The 23,910-nt window shown below is 43.6% G+C and overlaps 1 protein-coding gene and 1 pseudogene across 3 annotated transcripts; one reads left to right on the forward strand and one right to left on the reverse strand.

Annotated features, from left to right (window-relative positions):
* Positions 1-3,062: 3,062 nt before the first annotated feature.
* On the forward strand, positions 3,063-10,227 carry LOC118522957 (HLA class II histocompatibility antigen, DO alpha chain). 3 transcript variants are annotated; one of them, XM_036072352.2, is made up of 5 exons: positions 3,063-3,190; positions 4,394-4,642; positions 5,086-5,367; positions 5,449-5,584; positions 10,012-10,227. In XM_036072352.2, exons 1-5 carry the CDS (start codon positions 3,109-3,111, stop codon positions 10,028-10,030), a joined length of 768 nt encoding a protein of 255 aa, XP_035928245.1. In that variant the 5' UTR covers positions 3,063-3,108; the 3' UTR covers positions 10,031-10,227. The 3 variants fall into 3 exon arrangements, with proteins under 3 accessions (XP_035928245.1, XP_035928246.1, XP_077911630.1); XM_036072353.2 differs by lacking the exon at positions 10,012-10,227 and adding an exon at positions 5,824-7,944; XM_078055504.1 differs by lacking the exon at positions 5,449-5,584.
* A 1,027-nt stretch (positions 10,228-11,254) lies between these two features.
* LOC118522970 (mitochondrial fission factor pseudogene) lies at positions 11,255-12,116 on the reverse strand (annotated as a pseudogene).
* Between the last annotated feature and the right edge of the window lie 11,794 nt (positions 12,117-23,910).

The raw sequence follows: 23,910 nt of genomic DNA on the forward strand, positions 1-23,910 counted from the left end.
CTCTCCTAGAGTAAAAGATATAAGAAGGAAGAAGTTGAAATAGAGAAGTCAAAAGAGACTGGGGAGAGAAATGCCCAAATAGGGATAATAGGAATTTCATAAAGAGAAAAAAAATTAAAACAGTACGTAGGAAAGATTTACAGAAATAAAGAGGTGAATTCCCAGAATGAAAATATACAGGGGATCCATAATGTCCTATAGCAAGAGAAGGAAAAACCCATTTTAGATACAATATTTACAAATTGTAAATTTAGATACAAATTTAAATGTAAATTTACATAAAAATTTAGATACAAATTTCAAAGATCAAAGGCAATGAGAAAATTCTAAGATTCCAGAGAGAGAGACTGATATCAGATTTTCTAACTACAACACTGGATGCAACATTTGGATGATATTGAAAATATTAAAGAGAAAAAATCCTTGGCCGGGTGGGGCCGCAGGCACTCCCTGGAGCCCGAGGCCACCACACCTGAGCCCAGCGGAGAACACCAAGGGCAGGGCTCTTTTTAATTTTATTCTAGCCCTTTATTCCCAGGAATTTTAGATGTTGAAAACATTCCCTATGCGTGGGATTCAATATTGTGTGGTTCATTAGGCTCTGTTGTGGCTGGCCTTGGACATTTTTTGTTAACTAGCAGAATGAGATCATGTGATATTGAGTCAGAGGATTTATCTTGGTGACTTGAAGATGCTGGTTCCACTGTGGGTATAATTATGCAAAGCTAAGATGCCAGGAAAGAACTGCCAGAAAAGGAATTAAAAATCAGATTTTACATGAAAGCACCCACCTTGATCCTGAAAGAAAACAAACCAAGGGCAACAGTGGCAATTGAGCAGGCGTCAAGCACAGAAAACCCAAATACCACTCAGTGTGTGTTAGTTGTAGAAAAGAAAGAAAGAAGGAAAGAAAGAAAGAAAGAAAGAAAGAAAGAAAGAAAGAAAGAAAGAAAGAAAGGGGGGTGGAAAGGAAGGAAGGAAGGAAGATAAAACCTCTAAACTTAGAATTTATTTATTTTTTAAAGATTTTATTTATCTATTTGAGAGAGAGGGAGATTAGGGGGAGGAGCAGAGGGGGAGGGAATGAGAATCTCAAGCAGGCTTCACGCTGATCGTGGGCACCATGCTGGGCTCAGTCCCAGGACCGTGAGATCATGACCTGAGCTGAAAAGCAAGAATTGGACACTTAACCCTGAGCCACCCAGGAGCCCCTAAACACAGAAATTAATACATAACTAAACATTATTCAAAAGTGACGCTATAACAAAAATATTCTCAAGCATACAAAGCTTCAGAAGATTTGCCACAAAATAAATACTCAACACATTTTTGGAAGAAGTATTCCAATAAGAGAAAAAAATGTCAGGAGGTGCCAAAAAGGAGGAGAAATAAAGTTGATCAAACACCTTGGTGAAGAAGAGAGGAAGTATATGAATAATTTGAAAGCACGCTAAAGTTCTTACCTGGTTAGAGGGAAGATCGGTAACTTTTTTTTAAAGACGATGAAGGAAAGGAAACTTAAAAAACAGAAATATTGAAATAAATAAAATATTAGAAACAAGTTCAAATATGTCAATAATCACAATAAACAGAGCTGGGATGGGGCAAAGATAGTGCTGTGTGCTCACCAGACCACTACATCTTCCTGAACACACAGCTAAAATACATTTTTCCGGCCCTGTTGTATTCAGGCAGGGTCATTGTTTAATTCCCGTGGATGGAAAGTGGGTAGAAATGGCATGTGGTTTCTGGTCCAAAGCTGTAAGATCTTCTTAAGATCCTTCCGCAGGCTCTCTCTTGTCTGCGAGGCTGGAAGCATAGTTCTTTTCAGTTGCAGTGGTGCTCACTTAGGGAGCGTGCTGCTAACCCAGGTCTCCTGGTCCTACCCTTGAAAAGGCTACTTTAACTCAGGTCGGGATGGAACCGAGGAATCTGTATTTTTTTAAATTAAATTAATTAATTTATTTCTTAAGAAAGAGAGAGAAGCGGGAGGGGCAGAGGGAGAGAGAGAGAATCTCCAGCAGGCTCTGCACTCAGCATGACTCAAGGCTTGATCTCGTGACCCTGAGATCATGACTGGAGCCAAAATCAAGTCAGATGCTTAACCGACTGAGCCACCCAGGTGCCCCAGGAAGCTGTATTTTTAACAAACTCCCCAGGTGATTCTTCTGTGTAGCCAGGTTTAAAACCATCGATTCAGATGATGTCTTAGTTCCCTTCCAAGCTGAAAATCATTTATTTCATGATCTTTCAGAAGTTGCTTTCAGATATTTGGTTAGACTTTTCCTTATCTGGAGAGATGGTTAGCTTTATATATATTTTTCATATTGGACTAAATTCTGCCCATGCCTCCCATTGGCTGAGCCCAACCAGAAGCCAGAGGGAAGGGAGATGCAGTCCACATGGGTTAGCCTGCAAGCAGCATGGAGAAGGGTGCCCAGGGGGCCTGGAGGGACAAATGGATATTATCCAGCACCCTCTGCGCTCCTTAGAACAGTCCGCTAAGGCTCCTTACAGTTCTTCCTTACTCTAAACATCTCTGACAATCACACATTTTTTCTCACACAATGAAATAAAGTAATATTTTCCAAAGCGATTTAAAGATTTAAAGGATTTTAATTCTACTGTGTATCCACGATCTCCTTTTTAAAGTTTCTCAGTACAGTTTATATTATTTTTTGGCTCCAAATTTGTCTGTAGAAACTTACAGGGAGACTGGGATTCTCTACACCACAGATCAAAATAGAGGCTTTGTTTAAGCTTAGTTGTGTGGTTCTCTGATGGCCTTTTCTCTCCCTTCAGGGGATCTCTTCTTGGAGTTTGTAGTAATGGTTGATTTAAGCCCCTGACACCTCCCACACAGAAACCTCCTTTTGACTCTCCTGTGGACCAGGCCTCCCTGGTGCAATGAAGGTCCAGTGCATTCTTCCACCTTCCACCTAGGCTCCTTACTACTTTACCCAGCAACAGCTACGTAAACTCAGAGAATGTCTCTGATTGGCTGAATACAGCTGGGGTCTTCCCCATCCCTAGAGTCCTTCCTCCTTCCTTTACCTCCTACGGCGGGCGGCCCCACACCCAGAATTACTTGGTTAAAGCACCAGGGCAATGGTCCTCAGTGGGGGGCTAGTCCTGGGACTCCACACCTTGATGAGCCTCCTGAGCCCCCACGAAACTGGGGCCATCAAGGGTGAGTGCGGAGGGGGATCGGGTGAGGAGAGGAGATTTAGTGTTACACGAGAGACAGTATAGAACATAGATTGTTCTCCTTCTCTGGTTAATGGGCAACTTCCTTTACCAAGAGAGCCCCAATCTCTCTCACGTCTATCACGTCCATTGCGGACCTAAAATATACAGGTGCAGCCCAGGCCAGCCATGCCGGCTACAGGTTCAAACTCTTTTAGGTTCAGGTGCCTCCTCAATTCCTTCCTTCTTTCTGAGACCCAAACCTCCATCCTGCTGCTGCCCAGCACAGTGATTTCTCTGCCACTTCCTGGCTTGGAGTGTGCCCATTCAAGTCCAGTTTTATTGCAGTATTTACCACCATGTGGATAGTTAACTGTTTATCTGTCTTTAGCCTGCTCTAGACATGAGCTTCTTGTGTGAGGGATCTATAGCTGGTTCATCTGTATTTCCCTGGGGCCTGGCATCGTGCTGGGCATATAGTAGTCCCTTAACGGCTGTTGAACATATAATTTCATAGAATTCTAAAGATCACTTACCAATTAAAGTCTAACCCAAATTTCCAAAAAAATGAGCCTCAGTTATGAAAAGAGACACGTTTGATCATGATCTGAGGTGAAAGAGTTGCAGCATAAACTTGACTTGAACTTCGGGCTCCTTTTCCAGTGCTCTCTGCCATACCTCAGGCTGCCTTTCCTATCTGCTTGGTCTTTGTCACAGATCTTAATGCTTACTTCTGTCAGCCGTCACCTATCCTCCCCTCACGCCCACCTACACTGTGTCTCTGTGCCCCAGGCTCCACTTATGCTCCCATCCTTAATCATCTTCCCTCATCCCAGCCCCTCATACCACTCATCTCACACACAGGACCTCATAGCACAGCTAGAGCTGCTGATCATGGCTACCACTTAACTTTGGGGATCCCAAGCATGATTTTAGGAAGCCTCTCTTCTTCCCGACCTGGTATACCAGACTGCACTCGTGTCTCTGTTCCTGCCAGTGTGTTGGGCCTGTGCCTGTTTCCCTCTGTCCTCTCCCTTCTACCCCCCAGCAACCCTTCCACTGTCCAAGGACCAGCTCAACAAGTCAACTCCGTCCCCACGGAGAACCCAGGATGGGGCATAGGCTCAGAGATTCAATATATCACATGCTTTCGATGAGATTGATACATTTTCTTTTCTGTCCCTGACCCTGAACTCACCCAATACAGCTGATCACATGGGCTCCTATGGACCAGCCTTCTACCAAACCTACGGTGCCTCGGGTCAGTTTGCCCATGAATTTGATGGGGAACAGCTGTTCTCCGTGGAACTGAAGAAGAGGGAGGCCGTGTGGCGTTTGCCTGAGTTTGGCAACTTCGCCCAGTTTGACCCACAGAATGGGCTGGCCAGCATCGCGGTGATCAAAGCCCATCTGGATGTCTTGGTGGAACGCTCCAACCGCACCAGAGCCACCAACGGTACCCTCCTCTCCTTGCTCCCTCCCCTACCCTGTGTTAGGCAGGAGGGACCCAGAGAAGTTTCTTCCCACCTCACAGGCCTCCATCTACTCTGGCACACCTTTCTCTCAGCCTCTGTGACCATTGTATTCAGCCCCTTTCTTTTCCAGGAGGCTGGACCCAGACCCCTTCAGCACCCTCTTCCTCCTCTTCCCTCTTGAGGACTGGCCCTTCCACTTGGACACCCCATCACAGACCTGTCAGATACAGGAGCCCCTGGTGCCCCCACTCCCCCCCTCAGCCTCTTCTCCCTCTGCCCCCCTCCGCCCCCCTCCACCTGTTAGGTCCCAGAGCATCCCCTGCCTGCAAATGGCTAAATAGAAGGAAACGTCCCACAATCCCAGTCCTAATCAGGCCCAGCTGCAGGGATGAGCCTTTGGGCTTCAGGGCCTCATTCTTCCTAGTGCCTCCGAGGGTGACTGTACTCCCCAAGTTTCGAGTGGAGCTGGGCCAGCCCAACATTCTCATCTGCATTGTGGACAACATCTTCCCTCCTGTGATCAATATCACCTGGCTGCGCAACGGTCAAATAATCAGCGAGGGGGTGGCCCAGACCAGCTTCTATTCCCAGCCTGACCATCTGTTCCGCAAGTTCTGCTACCTGACCTTCGTGCCCTCTGCAGACGACATGTATGACTGCAAGGTGGAGCACTGGGGCCTGGATGAGCCGCTCCTCAGGCACTGGGGTAGGAGCCCCTCCCCAACTCACTCTCCACAGACCCATGTTTCCTTTCATTGGACCCCCCTGACTTCTTCTCTCCCCCAAGAGCCCCAGGTGCCTATCCCAGTGCCAGACACCACCGAGACTCTGATCTGTGCCCTCGGCCTGGCTCTCGGCCTGGTGGGCTTCCTTGTGGGCACCATCCTCATCATCAGAGGCACATGCTTGTCCAGAGCCCGCAGGTACAGAGGCCCCAGGTGTCTGGAGGCAGGAGAGTGGGTGGCTCTGAACAGGATGGGGTGGAGGATCATTCTTTGGGGAGCACTGGGGTCAGGGAAGGGTGACATAGACAAGTAGCAGGCAGAGAATAGAAGAGCAGAGGGGATGAGGGGGTGAGGTTTTGGGAAGGTGGGAGATCAGAGATAGGATCCCAGCAATGTGAGCTTGAACAACCTTGTTCATATGCTTTTTACCACTTTAGGTAATGAACCTTCTAAGAAAGAAAGATTGTGGGAGACGCTCTATGGATTCATTGCAAGTCTCTGACAGCCCTTGCATACTCAGTGCCTCAGTCTACTAAGTATATCCCTACTGCGCTGACTTTGGATGGGATCAAACCCTGTGCTATAGGTCTCCTCTCTTAGACCTGGTACTCATCGCAGGATTTGTGGGGCAGCAACTAGCTCCCCTTCTCACCCCCAACACACACACACCCCTTTCTTACTCTAACCAAAGCTCTGGCTAGCAGCAGTAAATGGTGTTTGTACTGTATCCTTCCTACCAGGTCCTGGCCAATTCTCCCAGGGTGTGAGGGATGCTAGGAACCTAGAAGAGGGGATTCCAGGTGATGACCATTGAGCAGGACCATTTCATACTGGGGACTGGCAGCCATCCTCAGGCCAATTCAGCTATGTCTTGTTCCATTTGAGCTATCCATTGTGTGTTAGTTGTGAATGGGCCATTTCACAAGGACTTCATGAAATTTACTTACTGAATTCAGATTTGCCCCCAAAGGAGTTTTCAAGAGAGGAAACGTTCATGGGAATTCTGCTCTTGTCCAGATTTACTCTGTAATGAAGAAGCCATATGTATCCAGCCATGATTTACAATGTCATCTCCTTTTTCTACACCCCCTAGAGTCCCAGGCATGACAAAGAGAGGTCCAAGGCTTGGATAAGAGGGTTACTTCCTGAGACACCTGGGTGGCTCAGTAGGTCGAGCATCTGCCTTTGGCTCGGGTCATGATCCCGGGGTCCTGGGATCGAGTCCCGCATCGGGCTCCTTGCTTCACGGGGAGCCTGCTTCTCCCTCTACCTGCCTCTCCCCCTGCTTGTGCAGTCTCTCTCTCTCTGACAAATAAATAAAATTAAAAAAAAAAAATCTCTTAAAAAAAAAAAAAGAGGATTACTTCCTTAACCTGGGGTCAATCATATCAGTAGAAGACCTGGTCACAGTTTTAGAGAGAGTTCAGGCGGGTATCTCTTAGTGGTTTCCAAACTGAAATGTACATGAGAATCACTTGGGAGCCTTTAAAAAAGTACAGGCTTCACCCAGATCTACTGAATTAGAACCTTGGGGGGTGGGGAGAGTGGTAGCAGTCTGCAATTTTTAACAAGCTCCAGATGATGCTGATGCAGCCATCCTGGACTTAGACTGTGGTCTGATAACTGAGACCCACTGACAGAGCCTGATGCTATTGGAGGGAGGGGGATCCCTGAGGTTGGAAGTGGTCCAGGAAGGCTTTCTGGAGAACCTGGGTCTTTTAGGCATAAAAGTTGAGGAAAATACAAGTAAGTAGGGGCAAAATGGGATTTGGCACTGTGAGAATTTGGTCCTAGAGAAGAAAGAAACCAAGAGATCATAAGACACTGTGGATTTCCCAAGGGAGAATAAGTTGAAAGAATGGCCAGAGGACCCTGTTGGAAGTGGGGGAGGATTGTCCTAGTCAAGGCTTTTGTTTGCCAGTAACAGAAACCCTCTTAAGATGATCACAGATATAAAGAGAGGATATTTACAATAAAGACATAGGAGTGGTGCCCTGAACCCAAGGGTGGGTTTTAGCCAAGGCTTACAGGGAACAGAATTCAGAACTGAAAAGCCAGTAGAATCCAGAGCAGCTTTCTTGCTCTCTCTCTGGGCCATATGGCCTGTGTTGTCCCTCTGCATGTTAGCCACATTAACCATATTATTCTGCCTCTGAGGACTATCCTTTTCAGCTAACATGTCCACCTGCAGCTCCTGATTTTGTGCATCACCTCAGCTCTACCCACCCACCAACACTATTTCCCAATCACAATTTTAAATTCTTGGAAAAACAAATGAATGCCCAAACTTGGGGCAGGTGTCCATCCCAGTCTGATGTACCGTGACCAGAGGCACAAGATCCACAGTAAAAACCCCTCTGAGGAGAGGGGTTGGATCATTCTCGGAGAAAGAAGAATGGGTTGGTTCTCAGAAGACACCTGAAGTTATGTTTGTCCCCAGTATGCCCTGATCTCTGCTGATCTTTTGCTTAAAAGTTAACTTGATCATCCTTGGAAAAGATCCTTCTCTGATCTTTGTCCTAATGTTTAATAAGGTCATTAAAAATGTTTTCTTTTGACCAGAAGTGTGTTTTTTTCACCATGCATATATTACACAGAAGTCACTGGAACTTCTAGGAACAATTCAAAATCTTTTAGATTTATGTATCTACCTTCAAAATCACATTTTTCTTCTAGTTTCAAGTAAGCAGTCTCCCATTTAAAAAAATTGTCCTCCTATATTCTTTTTTTTTCTTTTTTTAAAGCTTATTTAAATTTTTAGTTAACATACAATGCAATATTGGTTTCTGGAGTAGAATTCAGTGATTCATCACTTACATACAACACCCCGTGCTCATCACAAATGCCCTCCTTAATACTCATCACCCATCTAGTCCATCCCCCACGCACCTCCCTCCATCAACCCTCAGTTTGTTTTCTATCATTAAGAGTCACTTATGCGGGCACCTGGGTGGCTCAGTTGGTTAAGCGTCTTATGCGGGCACCTGGGTGGCTCAGTTGGTTAAGCGTCTGCCTTATGTTGTTAATTTTAGCCATTCTGACAGGTGTGAGGTGGTATCTCATCATGGTTTTGATTTGTATTCCCCTGATGATGAGTGATGTTGAGTATCTTTTCATGTATCTATTAGTCATTTGGGTGTCTTCTTTGGAAAAGTGTCTATTCATGTCTTCTGCCCATTTCTTAACTGGGTTCTTTATTTTTTGGGTGTTGAGTTTGGTAAATTCTTTATAGATTTTGGATACTAACCCTTTATCAGATATGTTGTTCGCAAATATCTTCTCCCATTTTGCAGGCTGCCTTTTAGTTTTGTTGATTGTTTCCTTTGCTGTGCAGAAGCTTTTTATCTTGATGAAGTCCCATTAGTTCATTTTTGCTTTTGTTTCCCTTGCTTCCAGTGACTTGTCTAATAAGTTGCTATGGCCGAGGTTGGTTGAAGAGGTTGTTGCTGCCTGTGTTCTCCTCTAGGATATTGATGGTTTCCTGTCTCACATTTAGGTCTTTCATCCACTTTGAGTCTACTTTTGTGTATAGTGTAAGAAAGTGGTTCAGTTTCATTCTTCCACATGTTGCTGTCCACTTTTCCCAACACCGTTTGTTGAAGAGACTGTGTTTTTTTCCACTGGATTTTCTTTCCTTCTTTGTCGAAGATTAGTTGACCATATAGTTGAGGGTCCATTTCTGGGTTCTCTATTCTGTTCCATTGATCTATGTGTCTGTTTTTGTGCCAGTACCATACTGTCTTGATGATTACAGCTTTGTAATAGAGCTTGAAATCCGGATTCATGATGCCTCCAGTTTTGTTTTTCTTTTTCAGAATTGCTTTGGCTAGGGGCGCCTGGGTGGCTCAGTTGGTTAAGTGACTGCCTTTGGCTCAGGTCATGATCCTGGAGTCCCAGGATCGAGTCCTGCATCGGGCTCCCTGCTCAGCAGGGAGTCTGCTTCTCCCTCTGACCCTCCCCACTCTTGTGCTCTCTCTCTTTCATTCTCTCTCTCAAATAAATAAATAAATAAAATCTTTTTAAAAAAAAAAGAATTGCTTTGGCTATTAGGGGTCTTTTGTGGTTCCATACAAATTTTAGGATTGTTTGTTCCAGCTCTGTGAAGAATGCTGGTGATCCTCCTATATCCTTGATCTGATCCCTTTCTGTGTCTTTTAGAATAGACATTCAATAGGTATTTTCTGTATTTTCAAATGCTCCCTCTTTGCAGGGTTCTGTCTACAGATGATGAGCATATCATATCTCTCATATATCAAGAACATCAAATTTCCTCTTTGTCCTATAACCCAGCCTCCCCACTCCTGCAAGTTCCTCCAGCCACTGTCTCTGAAAGTGTATTCTGCATGGGCTGTCTCCAGATCCCTTTTGCTGATCCTCTCTCTCTCTCTTTCTTTTTCCCCCCACAACACCCTGTTCATGCTGTGTGTCATAGAGTACACATACATTGTATCTTCTAACCCCAAATCCCATTTGGTAGATACTAATATCATTCCATTTTTAAATAAGAGGAAACTGAGGCTTGAACAAATTCAGTAACTTGTTCAAAGTAGCACAACTGTAAGTGTCAAAGTAGGGAATAGAATTCAGGTCTGACTCCAAAGCCATTACCCTTTGTGTTTTAACAGGTTTAATGCAGATCAATGACCCACTGCATGGACCAGGAGGAAGCAGAACAGACATGGACATCCTCAGAATTTTCAGAAAACTAAGAGCTGAATGCAATTATTCGTTTTGACTTCCTAATATTAATAATGTCTATGTAGTGTTCCAAGGGAAGCTTGAGAAAATACTCATAGCTCTAATTTATGTTTAATGAAACAGGCCCATTGTGGTCAAGTGAATTGCTGTTCCTTTGATTCATTTATGCATCAATCCACCCAATCAGATATGAATGAGCCCCTCTTGTTGCTTTAGGCAGGGGGTTGGGGGCAGGAGTGAAAAAGCCAGACATGGCCTCTACCTCCAAAAGCTTATCCTTAGTGAAGGAAACATACAAACCACCACCAAAAAGGATGTTTAATGAGAAATATGAGGCCTGCACATTGTGATGAGTTCTATGAAGAAAAGTAAACAGAATGAAGGATCTCATAAAGAGTGCCTGAAGGAGAGGGCTGGAGTCCTAATTTAGGAGGTGACAGGGAAACCGAGATGTTATTTATGAAGACCCACAGGCAGAGATCTGAGGAATGAGTGATTCAGTAAGAAAGAAGCACGATGGTCCTAAGGGCAGAACAAACTCCTGAGCTCACAGGAGGAGAGTTTAGTAATGTTACTATAGCCAGAGCTTTGTTTCTTCTCTTTCACATGGCTGCAGTTTTGTTCTTTATAACTAAATGCATTATTCACCTGTTTTTTTTTATTTTTACCTTTTGACCCCCTTCACTCATTTCTCCCCCACCCACCCCCCCGACAACCACCAATCTGTTCCCTGTATTTATGAATTTGTGGGGTTTTTTTTAGATTCCATATATAAATGAAATCATATGGTATTTGTCTTTCTCTGACTTATTTCACTTCACATAATACCCCAGAGATCCGTCCACATTGTCGCAAATGGCAAGATTTTAATCTTTTTTTACAGCTAAGTAATTTTCCATTGTATATGTACCACAATTTATTATTCCATTCACCCATCAATGGACACGCAGGTGGTTTCCATTGCTTTGCTATTATCAACAGTGCTCAATGAACATGGGGGTGCACGTATCTTTTTGAATGAGTGCTTTCATTTTCCTCAGATGGTACGGAATAATTTTAATTTTTAACAAAGTTATGCCATACACATAGTTTGTTGATTTATTTATTTATTTTGCAAGTTCTTCCTATCTCCAGCTGTTGAGACAATATTTCTGAGAGCCTTGGTTACCTCTAGTGGTGAAACCAGAGCCAGCAATTAAGCAGCCAAACCCTGACAGTCATTGAACACCGGACCGGCTCTCTTTTAAGCACGTTCTTTGTTGTCCTCATCTGGAAGTTGTAGACGTCTAGTTAGTTTGCTTATCCGTCGCCTTTCCCAAGCTGCATCTACAACCGCCATGCTGTCTGCAGTTCCTACAATGGCTGTATCTCTCCGGGACAGGCCATGCATGGAGTCAGCCCTGACCAGCTGCCCGTTTTGGAGAACCGTGTTTTCTCAATCACAGAGCGCTCTCTTTTTAGGCCACCAACTGCACAGATTTCTTCATTTTAAATGGGTTGGGGGAGGTCTTTCTAAATCCCAAAAATCTAGTGGTCTTTCACTTAGTGTCAGTACATGAGGTGGCGTTTTTGGTGCCAGAGGGTTTTTTTTTTTTTAAGATTTTATTTATTTATTTATTTGAGAGAGAGAGAGAGAAAGAACAGAGGGAGGGGGAGAGAGAGAAGCAGGCTCCCTGCTGAGCAGGGAGCCCGATGTGGGACTCGATCCTAGGACCCCGGGATCATGACCTGAGCTGAAGGCAGCAACTAACCGACTGAGCCACCCAGGCGCCCCGGTGCCAGAGGTTTAAAGGGAGTTGACGGACTAAGGTCAAGATGTGCTGGTCTTGAAAGTGGAGCGTCTTCATTATTTCCTGCTACAACAGTCCTCTCTGGAAGCCGCATAATGACACTAGCGTTTGGAACTCCTTGGAATCCTTGTTCTAGGTCAGCATTTGGTGATGCTACCTTTAATTTTTTGGGAACCCTTGTTTGCTGACCAATACGTCCGCTGTATTCCATTTTATACTGAATTCGACCGATTTCTGCAGTGTCAGCCGCAGAGGGAGAAGGAAATGCTGCCCCAACTCCCTAGGCGGGTCCCGCTACTGCTTGCTATTTGGCGCTCTCTGCTTCTGTGCTTCATATCCAATCCTTTAGTTTGCCTCAGTGTGCCTGTGCTGGATCTTGTCCCCCCGGGTCCGCTGGAGGGTCCCTGGCGAGGCCGCTGCCTACCTGCTCCCCAGGAGTGCAGGTGGGCGCTCTCAGAGGCCGTTGGCCAACTGCGCGGAGGCGCCTGGGCCATAAATCATACACATACTTTAAACAGTCAAATAGTTCTACGAGGTTTCCCAAAAACGTCCAGTCTCCAGCCCTCTCTCCAACTATGCCCCCCCGCAAGAAGTGATAACTTTCAGCTGTTTTGAACCAATTCTGTTGGTATTACCTCCTGTCTCTATATAACATGTTTGTGTTGCTACATCTTTTTTTTTTTTTTTGTAAAGATTTTATTTATTTATTTGACAGAGAGAGACACAGCGAGAGAGGGAACACAAGCAGGGGGAGAGGGAGAGGGAGAAGCAGGCTTCCCGCCGAGCGGAGAGCCCGATGCGGGACTCGATCCCAGGACCCTAGGACCATGACCCGAGCCGAAGGCAGACGCTTAACGACTGAGCCACCCAGGCGCCCTTGTGTTGCTACATCTTGATTTTTCAGCTTTAGGCTTTTTCTCTTTACCTCCCACTGTGGAAGACGAGGATTTTCATCCTCATAGTACACGCGTGCCCTCTTCCCAGGGCCTCATCCTTTGGTACAGTTGTATTGTCGCTCTGGCTAGGTCCCTGTTCTGCGTTTATATTCTTGTGACCACGTGAAAGACATTAATAGACAAACCATAGAGTAAGCCACGCTCTTCCTTCCCTAGACAACTTTTGTTTTCCCTGGAGTGAATAATTGTCCTGTTTCTCGTTGCTTGGCTTTGTTTGTGCTTATTATTAATGAATCACAAATTTCCTTACAATACAGTCAGCCCATTTTATTGTCAGATCAAATTCTCCCAGCACCTTCTGTCTGCTCCGTTCTTCACTAGCTGCCCTCGGTGACATAGCTGTCATCCGGGATCACCCCTCACTGACCTTGTCAGGATTTACCTGTCCTCTGTGTGGCCGCTTCTGTTTCTTAAATCCAGTAATTACCCTTTTGTGGTCTAATGCCTTATTTTAGACAGGTACATCCTCTTTTAGCTTCCTGAGAAAGAGTGCATGCGAGGCAAAATTTTTATGCTTTTCGTGTCAGAAAATGTATTTTTTTCTACTCTTACACTTGAATGAGAGCAGTTGGGAATACAATTCAAGATTCAAAATCATTTCTATCAGAATTTGAGATCATTTCCCCATAGCCTTTTAGCTTCTGGTGTTATTATTGAGAAGCCAAAAGATATTCAGAGTCCTGAAACTTGCGTGTGATCTGTTGTTTTTTTCTCCTGAAGCTTTTAGAATATTTTCTTTTTCTCTTCCTCCAGCTTTAAATTCTTATGGGTGCTCTATTACCTGCAGGGTGAAGAAGATCCTTCTCAAATTTTCCCTGATCTACATTTTTAACCTTATTCCTAGTAGCTCCCCTGAAAACAGTCAATGCTAAGTGACACAAAACTCTCAAGGTACGTTTACGCCTCTCTGTCTGACAACCAATCAACATTTTACCTGTCCTCCCCTGAGTCCAAATTAAATGCCACCTCTGAGAAGCCTTCCTAATCCCAGGCCACAATATTTTGCCCATTCTCTCCCTAGGACCTACAACATTCTGCCATGTGTCAGAGTTAGCTGTGTGTGTGTGTGTGTGTGTGTGTGTGTGTGTGTGTGTGTGTGTGTGTCTTCCTTTGCTGCTCCTCTACCACAAGGCACGGCTTTGTCTCATCTTTCCAACACCTGTCCTATTATCTGGAACATATTGGCATTAAAACATCTGTAGAATTCTACTGAATTCCATTTTATTTACTGCAGATTCAACCTGTTCCCACTGTTCTGCAGCTGGTTTTAATAACAGTGGCTACCATTTACTGAATGTAATGTGCCAGGTCTTGTGGTAAATGCTTTTCATATATGCTGGGTTTGAATCTTGGTCCACAAAATCTAGAAAATAGTGCAGAAAATGCAAGAAGTAGCACATTTTTAAAAAATAGTCTTAAATTGGACTCAAAACCAAACCTCTCCTCCATGAAACTGGCGGTAAATTCAACCTCAGTCACGACTGGGGTTTCCCTCGTTCATGGTTTTTCAAAGGCCCTGACACAGCGCCGGGGCATTAGACAAGCCCCTCTGTCTTCCTGCATCTGTGCAGACTGGCTGCCTCTAGGACACCTGGGTCTTAGCCTGCATAGATAGTCCTTTCAGAGTGGAAGCTTGGCTGTTCTGCATCAGGCAGGGGGCAGGGGAATTTTGGGTGAGGAGTGAGTCCCAGTGCTTGGGAGCGGGACTGCACAAATGCATTACATGGACACTCTTCCTTTTCCCCAGAGGCCTCCCCACCTGCTTTGGGTGCTGCAAGGGAACAGTGCTCTCTTAGGGACCCACGGACCATTGTGCCTTCCACAGTTTGGGAGAATCTCCTCTCTCTGCCTTGCTTTACTGTCTCTCAAAGGCATTTCTCTCTCTCTCTCTCCCTAGTATAATGTCTAGGACAGCTGGCATAATGTCAAGTGTGCTTCAGGCTTTGGGAAATTCAAAGCTGGAAGAGGGAAGGTCTTGGAGGTGACACCTGCCATTTGCCTTATATCACAAACCTAAGTACAGAGAAAAAAAAAAAAAGAAAGAAAAGAAAAACAGTGTTCTGCCACCATGTATTATTTCTTTCTCATAATCAACTTGCAAGGTTAGAGTCATTATACCCATTTTACAGAGGAGGAAACTGGGGTTGAAATTACACAACTTACCCCAAGGTCAGACATCTAGAACGTGGCTGGGAAGGTCTGTGTGACACTGGAGCCCGAATTCCTTCTACTGCACCATCACTACTCAGGAGCTAAATGGAAGCTAGCCTGTAAATAAAATTTTTCTGCTGTTATTAACACTATTGCTTTTATTATGATTATTATCTTTCATTTATTGGGCACTGCCAATGTGCCAAGCACTAGTCTGAACACCTTACGTTTGTCAGATCCATTAGTCTGCACACTCAGCATGGAGTCCACCTGGTGTTTCTTAAACTATTCCATGAAACTCAAGTATTCCAAAGAATGCTAATAACGGAATTAAATAACATAATAAAATAAAAATAAAATAAAATACCTGAATAAAAAAATAAATAAATACAAGTAATATTTTTCTTCTAAAATACACTTTAGGAGGGCCTGGGTGTCTCAGTGTTTAGGCGGCTGACTCTTGGTTTTGGCTCAGGTCATGATCGCAGGGTCCTGGGATCGGGCCCCAAGTCAGTCTGAGGATTCTCTCTCTCTCCCTCTCCTTCTGCCCCTCACCCCGCTCATGTGTGCACTCTCTCTCTCTAAAATAAATAAATAAATCTTAAAAAAAGTAAAAATAAAATATACTTTAATATGTATAAGGAAATGTCAAACATGTAGTCTTTAGTATATAGTCATCTGCCTTTTAAGACTGATATGTCATTTTTTGTCATAAAGAAAGATTGGTAACATATCTAGTAAGAGTGGAATAGTTGAAAAAGCTATGGCACTTCCACACAATTACTCTGAAGCTATTGGCAGAATGAGGAAGATCTCTTTGCTGGTGTGGAGGGATCTCTAGGAAGTCACGGAGAATGCAAGATACAAAGGAATTATATATAGTATGTACTACCTTTGAGGTAAGAAGGAGGGGAGATATATATTTGCAAAAAGCCATACTGGAAGGATAAACCAGAAATTGATAAAAATGGGGTCAGGGGTGGAGAATAGAATTGAAGGAATGGGTTTGAGAACACAGGGATAAAAATGAATATCGACTTTAGAAACATATAAATGTTCTGCAATTTTTATAAAAATTAAACAAAGAAACCCCTAAAATTTAAAACAAGCAGAAACAACTAAACTACACAGAGAAGAGAATTTAACTAATATTAGAAGACAGTACTGTATGTTCTTAGTGGAATATATTCTAAAGACAAAAGGAACTACCAAAAACCTTAAATGTCATTCAGTAGTTTCATTGTTAATAGTAATATTGTATTATTATTTTGAAACTATGTTATGTATATTATAGGATAAAACAAATCAGTAATTATTGATGTAATTAGGAACCAAATTTTGTTTTTTGTATTTTTTTTTTTTTAGGAACCAAGACTTCTAATGTACAAAAAGAAATTAAAAAGTGGCTGAATTAAAACACTAATATTAGGGCACCTGGGTGGCTCAGTTGGTTAAGCGTCTGCCTTTGGCTCAGGTCATGATCTCAGAGTCCTGGGATCAAGCCCTACGTCGGGCTCTCTGTTCAGCAGGAAGTCTGCTTCTCCCTCTCCCTCTGTGCTCTCTCTCTCAAATAAATAAAATCTTTTTAAAAAGTTTAAAAAAACCCACTAAAATTAAATTTGAATTAGAAATGAATTTTAGGGGCACCTGGGTGGCTCAGTCGGTTGGGTGTCTGCCTTCAGCTCAAGTCATGATTCCAGGATCTTGGGAAGGAGCCCCGAGTTGGGCTCCCTGCTCAGCGGGGAGTCTGCTTCTCTCTCTCCCTCTGCCCCTCCCCCTGCTCATGTGCTTTCTCTGTCAAATTAGAAAAAAATGTCAATTTTAATTAATGATTTATAAGTATATATATCTCCTAGTTCCAGTGGCTAAAAGAACCTGAAAGCAACGGTACCTCAGCAGCAAGGAACATCCCAAGTGCACAGATTGTGGTTTCTAAATGCCCAATAAAAGGAAATGGAGCTTTTTAGAGAAGTGACTGATTTCAGGTCTGGGTTAGGGAAAATACAGAGCAAACTTGTTTCAGCAAACAAGGAAGTGTTCTAAGGCTAATAGGGGCATGTCAAAAGAAAGGAGCAGCCAGCTTGAAGGGGGCTCCCATTGGCCAAATTGGGCAATTTGAGCATCAAAAAATGACTATAATCAATTTAAACACGTCGAATGTATAAAAACCCATGAGTCCCTAAAAATAACCAGATAGAGATAAAACAAACAAGCAGCAACAACAACAAAACTTTTCTGCCATCACTGGATGTGATATTCTAATTCCTGACATGGAAAATTGGTACTTAAAGAAAACAAGAATATATCGTGACTTTTCAGAAGGAACTATGGTTCCATTGATGAGAAAATTTCTCCCTTTTACATGACTGCCAGCCAATAAATGTAGAAGAAATAATAGAATTAGAAAATCAGTGTTTTGCGACTCTAATATGATCATTGGTTCAGGGGAGGCGTCACTGATGTTAAAACCATTAAGAGAGGGGCGCCTGGATGATCCAGTCGGTTAAGCATCTGACTCTTGGTTTCAGCTCAGGTCATGATCTCAGGGTAGAGAGATCAAGTCCTGTGTGTCAGGCTTACACTGAGTGTGGAGACTGCTTAAGATGCTCTCTCTCCCTCTCCTTCTGCCCCTCCCGACTCTGTTTGTGCTCTCTCTCTCTCTATCTAAAACAACAACAACAACAACAACAACAACAAAGCATTAGGAGAACAGTTGAAGGGGAAACAACGAGTCACATCCCCGCCAAGTATCATGCCCACAGGTTCTTTGCTGTTGACAAAAGGGAGAAAATATCTCCACAGAAGAGAGAGACCTGGCTGTCACCATTTCAATTCAGTAATCAAACGTGGCCTCATCAATAATGGGATAACAAGACAGTAATCACATATGCCTCCTGAGGTGATGAAAAGTAAGGTACATGGCATCACCTATGAAGAACTATTGCCAAAAATCTTTCAACTGAATATAATCGAGTCTTAGGCCAAAGTTCTAGTCTATAGAAAATATATTGGATAGAGGAATAAGTCAAATGAAAACCATGAGGAAAGGATCATACACATTCGGAATGTGAAATATTCTACAAGACAACTGTCCTGGTCTCTTCAAAAAGACAATGTAAAAAAGGATGAGGGGTAGAGGGGTATTTGAAGAGACCTAAGAGACACTACGGTCAGATTTAGTGGGTGATTCTTGGCCACATATTTAGGGAAAAACTAATATAAAGACATTTTGGAGGGAAATAGGCAAATTTGAATATGGACTGGGTAATCAACGATATTAGAAAATAATTTTCAGGTGGCGCCTGGGTGGCTCAGTCGTTAAGCGTCTGCCTTCGGCTCAGGTCATGATCCCGGGTCCTGGGATCGAGCCCCGCATCGGGCTCCCTGCTCCGCAGGGAGCCTGCTTCTCCCTCTCCCACTCCCCCTGCTTGTGTTCCCTCTCTTGCTGTGTCTCTCTCTGTCAAATAAATAAATAAAATCTTTAAAAAAAATAAAAAAAATAAAAATAAAAGAAAATAATTTTCAGTTTTGTTCAGTATGATTATGGTACTGTGATTATGTAGCAAGACATCTTTATGCTAAAGCATTTAGAGATGAAATGCCATGAGGAATTTATTTTGAAATGGATTCAGATACCCATACAAACATACATAATTGAAACAAATATGACAAAATCTTGACAGACGTTGAATCTAGGTTGCTCAAGTATTCTTTGTAACTTTCCCAGCTTTTCTGTATGTTTAGAATTTTCATAATAAAAAGTATATGTGTGTGTGTGTTTTTAATCCTATGCCATATTTGAAAATAGAAAATTAAATGAGAGGTAACTGGATTCCTGAACCCATGAGTTAATGTATGTCACCTATTGAATAACTACTCCTCTGGAATAGGTATTTTATAAATTTAAATAATTTTAATATGTTGATCTTTGGATTTAACTAAAATGAAATAAGCACGGTGTAATGCCTTTAATTTTCTGTTCCATTACATGGTTATTAAATTTGCGCATAAAATTTGATCATTTCTTCTAGCAACTTTTTTTTTTTTTTTTAAAGATTTTTATTTATTTATTTGAGAGAGAGAGAGAACATGAGGAGGGGGTGGGCAGAGGGAGAGGGAGAAGCAGGCTCCCCGCTGAGCAGGGAGCCCGATGCAGGGCTCAATCCCAGGACCCTGGGATCATGACTTGAGCCGAAGGCAGACACTTAACGACTGAGCCACCCAGGCGCCCCTTCTAGCAACTTTTTCATTCGTGGGTTCAAAGCACAGTCTCATTTTATCTCGGAGTACTGTAATTGCTTCATCAACATTTTGTCCTTTAAAAAAACATGTTCTGTGGTCAGAAGTTACTAAACGTTGTCTATAGTCATGTCAGGAATACCAAGAATAAATTGAACTGTAAAAATATTAGAATGGTTTATAATTTTGTACTTTTCTCCATGTTTGAGGTATTATTGTCAATCGCAATCAGAAAACAGACAAGATTAATTTAAAAAATAGTAAAAATGAAGAAGGCACAAAGTTTCCAAAATCCTACAAAGTTCTTGTAATTTTTATTCCCGGTCTTTAAGTTTTGTCATCCTTTTTCTGTCCTTCTTACCTGGTCAGTACAAGCCAGATATTTCCCACCCCACACTTCCCTTTCGTGGACCTGTCCACCTTGTCCCCACATTCATGTCCTTCACCGGCCACCTCCTGGTTCCCATAGGCCTCATCCTTCAGCAAGGTTCCAGTCTGTAAGCCAGGGCTGAAGGCATGGTTAGGAAGGACGGCAGGTATAAAGAGTCACCATTCAGATATTACTCAGTCCAAAGAGAATAATTTCTACTCAGCCTGGATGCTCTTCCCACAGCAAAAGTTATCACTGGGAATTCTCTCATCTATACTTGTGGAGCGAGGTAGTTTCATTTTGTCTAAGTGCCTTCACACTTCCTAGTAGTTCTTTAGTTAACACTCAATTACTTGGGCTTGGTGAAAAAATTAATTTTCTACAGCATGGAGGAAACTTGGGCAGAAGCTATAGGTATGACAGATGATAGAAGTATGTGTGTGTGTGTGTGTGTGCGCACATGTGTGTATGTGTGTGTGTTTATCCCCAGCCTTATTCTTTAGTTTAGGTTGGTGGAGTTAATATCTGAATGTTTTTTTCTGGGTGTTTTTAAAATTTCACTTGTGAATTCTTTTCTTGCTTATATCTAGAATATAACCCAAAACTTTCGGTATGGAAGAAAGAATATAAACTTTGAAATCAGCCTTATCCTGTCTCATTAGCTGATGTGGTCTTATGCCCATTAAGTTAGAGTTTCCCCATCTCAAAATAAGAACAATAATGTACGTGTGATAGAGATGTTGTGTGGACTGAAAGAGATCACTATGAGAAGTGCCCGTCAATACCCAGCAGTTAGCAAGAGCTCAGCAAGTGTCAATTGCCCTTCCCTGGCTTTCTCTCAGACTCTGCAGAAGCAAGTTCTCTTCTGTTTTATTTTCTCCCTTATTTGGAAGTAGGCCTCCCCACCCATGGAACTGCTCTGTGAACCAGCCTTTCACCGCCAAGCTGCTCCCTCACTTGCTCGCTCAGTGTTCTCTCTGCACTCAATGTTTTCTTCTGGCCAGATCATCGGTGAAATCACTGTGGGGCTCTGCGGGGTCTATTTGCAAGACCAAAGGCAGTGATGGAAAAACAAGAGAATACTGGGGAATCAGACTGAGGGGCGGGAGATGGATTCAAGAACAGCAAATCAGTGGGTTCGGTCACTGTGGTTAGAATGAGGTCCAGAAAAGGATGCAGAATTTTAAGGGGGAAGTCTAAGCAGAGGTTCGTGGCCAGTCGCAGCACAAGGTCTCTGACTAGACCCCAGGGAACTGGGGGCCAAGTAAGGAGAACTCTTCATGGCAGGCAGCAGGTAAACCAGAAACCCGATACAGAAACCAAAGGGCATAGAAGGATTGAGTAGTGCTTGTTCTTTCTCAAAACAAGAGAATAGAACAAAATGTGGTAACCATGGATCTGGGAGAACAACCATCATTCTATGTCTCATTAAAGAGCATGAATTTCCCTCTGATAGGGATGGAGGCCTTCTTGGCCCCCTCTTAGTAACTTTTCAGCTTTCGTTTCCCTGGAGTTAGAATTAAAAGCGTACATGCAAACTTAGAAAACCTTAAAAATTTGTTTTGTTTTTGTTATCATTTTTTTGAAAGAAAGAGGGAAAGGGATGGGCGAAACTGTCTCCTTTTTGTAGCAACTCTGGGTGAGAAACAGAGACTACGCAGGAGGATAGGTCATAACCATTTGTGGAGGAACTCTTGGTGTCTCTACCACCTGCCTCAGTGGGGAAGCCAGTTCCAACATACACACTGCAGAAGAGGAAAGTGTTCCCTGATTGAGCCCTATTACATTCTCATGGTCTCAGAAATCATAGCAGCAGCTCTGAGGTCTGACAGTTGAACTGATGGAAGAGTACTTTAGTAACACTCATCTTTCAAACCACACCTGGCAAAAATTCTCATCCCTGCAGAATAGCTTCCTTTTCTACTCCAACCTCAAATCAAACATCAGCTTACCTGACGAGAATAGCAATGTCCTTGTTGGGTAAACACACACGAGGAATATTATGTATAAAGGTTTGCTAGTTCCTCTTACTTGCACAATTTGCTACTCTTACCTTGGCCACCTTAGGTTAATGTGAGGCCTCACCGCAAGTGATAGGGAGGGAGGGCTCCTGGCACAGAGGGAGTAGGGCAGGGCACGAGGGGAGAAGGTGGTTGATGGAGCCCCGAGACAACATAGTATAGCAGAAAGACATGGACTTTGGAACCAATGATTCAGGCCCAGTCAATATAGCTCTGTGAGCCTCTTTCTCTTCTATTAAGTAGGCATAATAGAATCTAATGATAAAGAATTAATGTTGTGAGAATCAGGAGATGATGTATAAAGCGTAGTAAGCATAGGGCCTGGAAAATAAAAAATGCCTGGAGTATGTTAGCTCTTACTATCTCCCTGCATGGCCAAAGTGATGATGTCTCCCCTTCACTTGTCCCACTTTGCCTGAGATTTTCCCATATTGATAGCTAAAACTTGTCAGCCCCGGACAAGCCAGGGGTGGGTTGTTACCCTACCTTTACCATGCTACACCCATCCATACCTCAGTGCCTGGTCCACTGGCCCCACAGCAGAGCTGATGAGTCTTCTGGTCGGCTCTGTGCTGAGGTATCTGGGATGGATGCAAAGGCCAAGAGGTAGTTTAGCCATTATTTATGCTTGTTTCCCCAGGCACTGGGCAGATTAAAGTTATAAAGAACAAGACACAGTTTCTACCACACAAAGGAGCTATAAGAGACATAAAAGTACAAGGGGGCAAAATTGAGGAGGAAGTGCTTAAGTGTGAACTGAAAAATTGAAGTTGTCTAATTGTTTATAGGGAGAGTCCTCCAAGGCTGATGAACAGAACAGCCACAACAGAGAGGTCACTTCAACTCAATGCTAGAGGGGCGCCTGTGTGGCTTAGTCATTAAGCATCTGCCTTCGGCTCAGGTCATGATCCCAGGGTTCTGGGATCGAGCCCCGCATCGGGCTCCCTGCTCGGCCGGGAGCCTGCTTCTCCCTCTCCCACTCCCCCTGCTCGTGTTCCCTCTCTAGCTGTCTCTCTCTCTGTCAAATAAATAAATAAATAAAATCTTAAAAAAAAAAACCCTCAATGCTAGACACTCCCGCTGGAGTCTGGAGACGGGAATGGTTAGATGGGGAGGGCCTAGTGCATAGTTAGAAGCTCAGTGAGGTCCTTTGGAAAGTGTGTGTATGTGTCACAGGGAATGGAAGGAGAGTCAGAAAGGTCTTTATAGTGAAGGTAACCAATTGTTCTTTGAGATTATGTAGGATTTGCTGATGGCGGAAAGGGGATATTCCAGGCAGAGAGGACAGCATGTGCCAAGGCCCAATGGTGCTAACCAGCATGGGAAAATCTAGGAAGACCTATCTTTTGCTCTGAGTTGAGAACAGAGTTCAAGGAAGGGCAAATGAGAAATATAACCTTGTAGAGGTAACAAGGGTGAGATAGAGGCCCTGCAAAGGAATTTAACCTGAAGGGTAATAAAAGCAACATGATCAGATTTCTTTCCTGAAGGATCCCTCTTGCAGCTATGGTCTGGGGGATGGATATGATGGAAATGAGCCTGTGGACAGAAGGCTGGTGAGCGGAGAGTTGTCGCAGTCCAGCCTGACAGGGACACTGAGGGGAGAGAAGTGATGGAGGAAGGCGCAACAGGCCTTGCCAGGTGAACAAAGAAGGGGAGAGTGAGGGGGCGGAATCTAGGCAGATCACCAGGCTCTGGCTCCAATGACTGGGGGAATGACAGTATGTTACTAATCCTGGCCGTGCTACTTATTTATTGTAGAACTGTTCCCGGGTAGCTCTGTTAGTTTCCTCGTCTATAAAGTGTGCTCGGTGCCTAACTCCTGGCATTCTTGGGAGGACTTGCCTGCAAAGGCACTTGTGTCCACTTGTGTCTGGCACATTAGTGAGTTCTGTATGAGTGCTTGTTGCATGAATAGATAACTCACAGAGGCGCATGTGTGGGAAAAGATGGGATCATTTTTGGACAGGTGCTGAGTGCTAGGAGCTCCCGGGACATTGCCATTTGGCAGTTGAAAAGAGTCTTGGAACTTTGGAGTAAGGTCTGGACAGGGAGAGATTTTATGGGTGGGAATTGCCTCCAGAAGAATGGGTAATGTTGTGCAAATAAGGAGAAGGGTGCAAAGGAAGGTAACATGGGAGACAACAACATCTCATGGAAGGCTGAAGTAGAGAGGGGCTGTCTGAAAAGTAAGAGCAGGCAACGCTTCAGAGGTCAAGGGAGACAAGGACCTCTATGTCATAAGAATTAAGCTCATGTTTCAAGAGTTGAAGTATAGGGAAGTAGGAAGGAAAGAAGA

The sequence above is a fragment of the Halichoerus grypus genome, chromosome 9, assembly GCF_964656455.1.
Source record: "Halichoerus grypus chromosome 9, mHalGry1.hap1.1, whole genome shotgun sequence".
Lineage (NCBI taxonomy): Eukaryota > Metazoa > Chordata > Mammalia > Carnivora > Phocidae > Halichoerus > Halichoerus grypus.

What these genes read in the sequence shown, in the direction of transcription:
- LOC118522957 (XM_036072352.2), top strand. Translation starts at nt 3,109, where the DNA reads ATGGTCCTCAGTGGGGGGCTAGTCCTGGGACTCCACACCTTGATGAGC. An exon ending in CGAAACTGGGGCCATCAAGG is followed by an intron (nt 3,191 to 4,393) that starts GTGAGTGCGGAG and finishes CACCCAATACAG; the next exon opens with CTGATCACATGGGCTCCTAT. An exon ending in CCGCACCAGAGCCACCAACG is followed by an intron (nt 4,643 to 5,085) that starts GTACCCTCCTCT and finishes CATTCTTCCTAG; the next exon opens with TGCCTCCGAGGGTGACTGTA.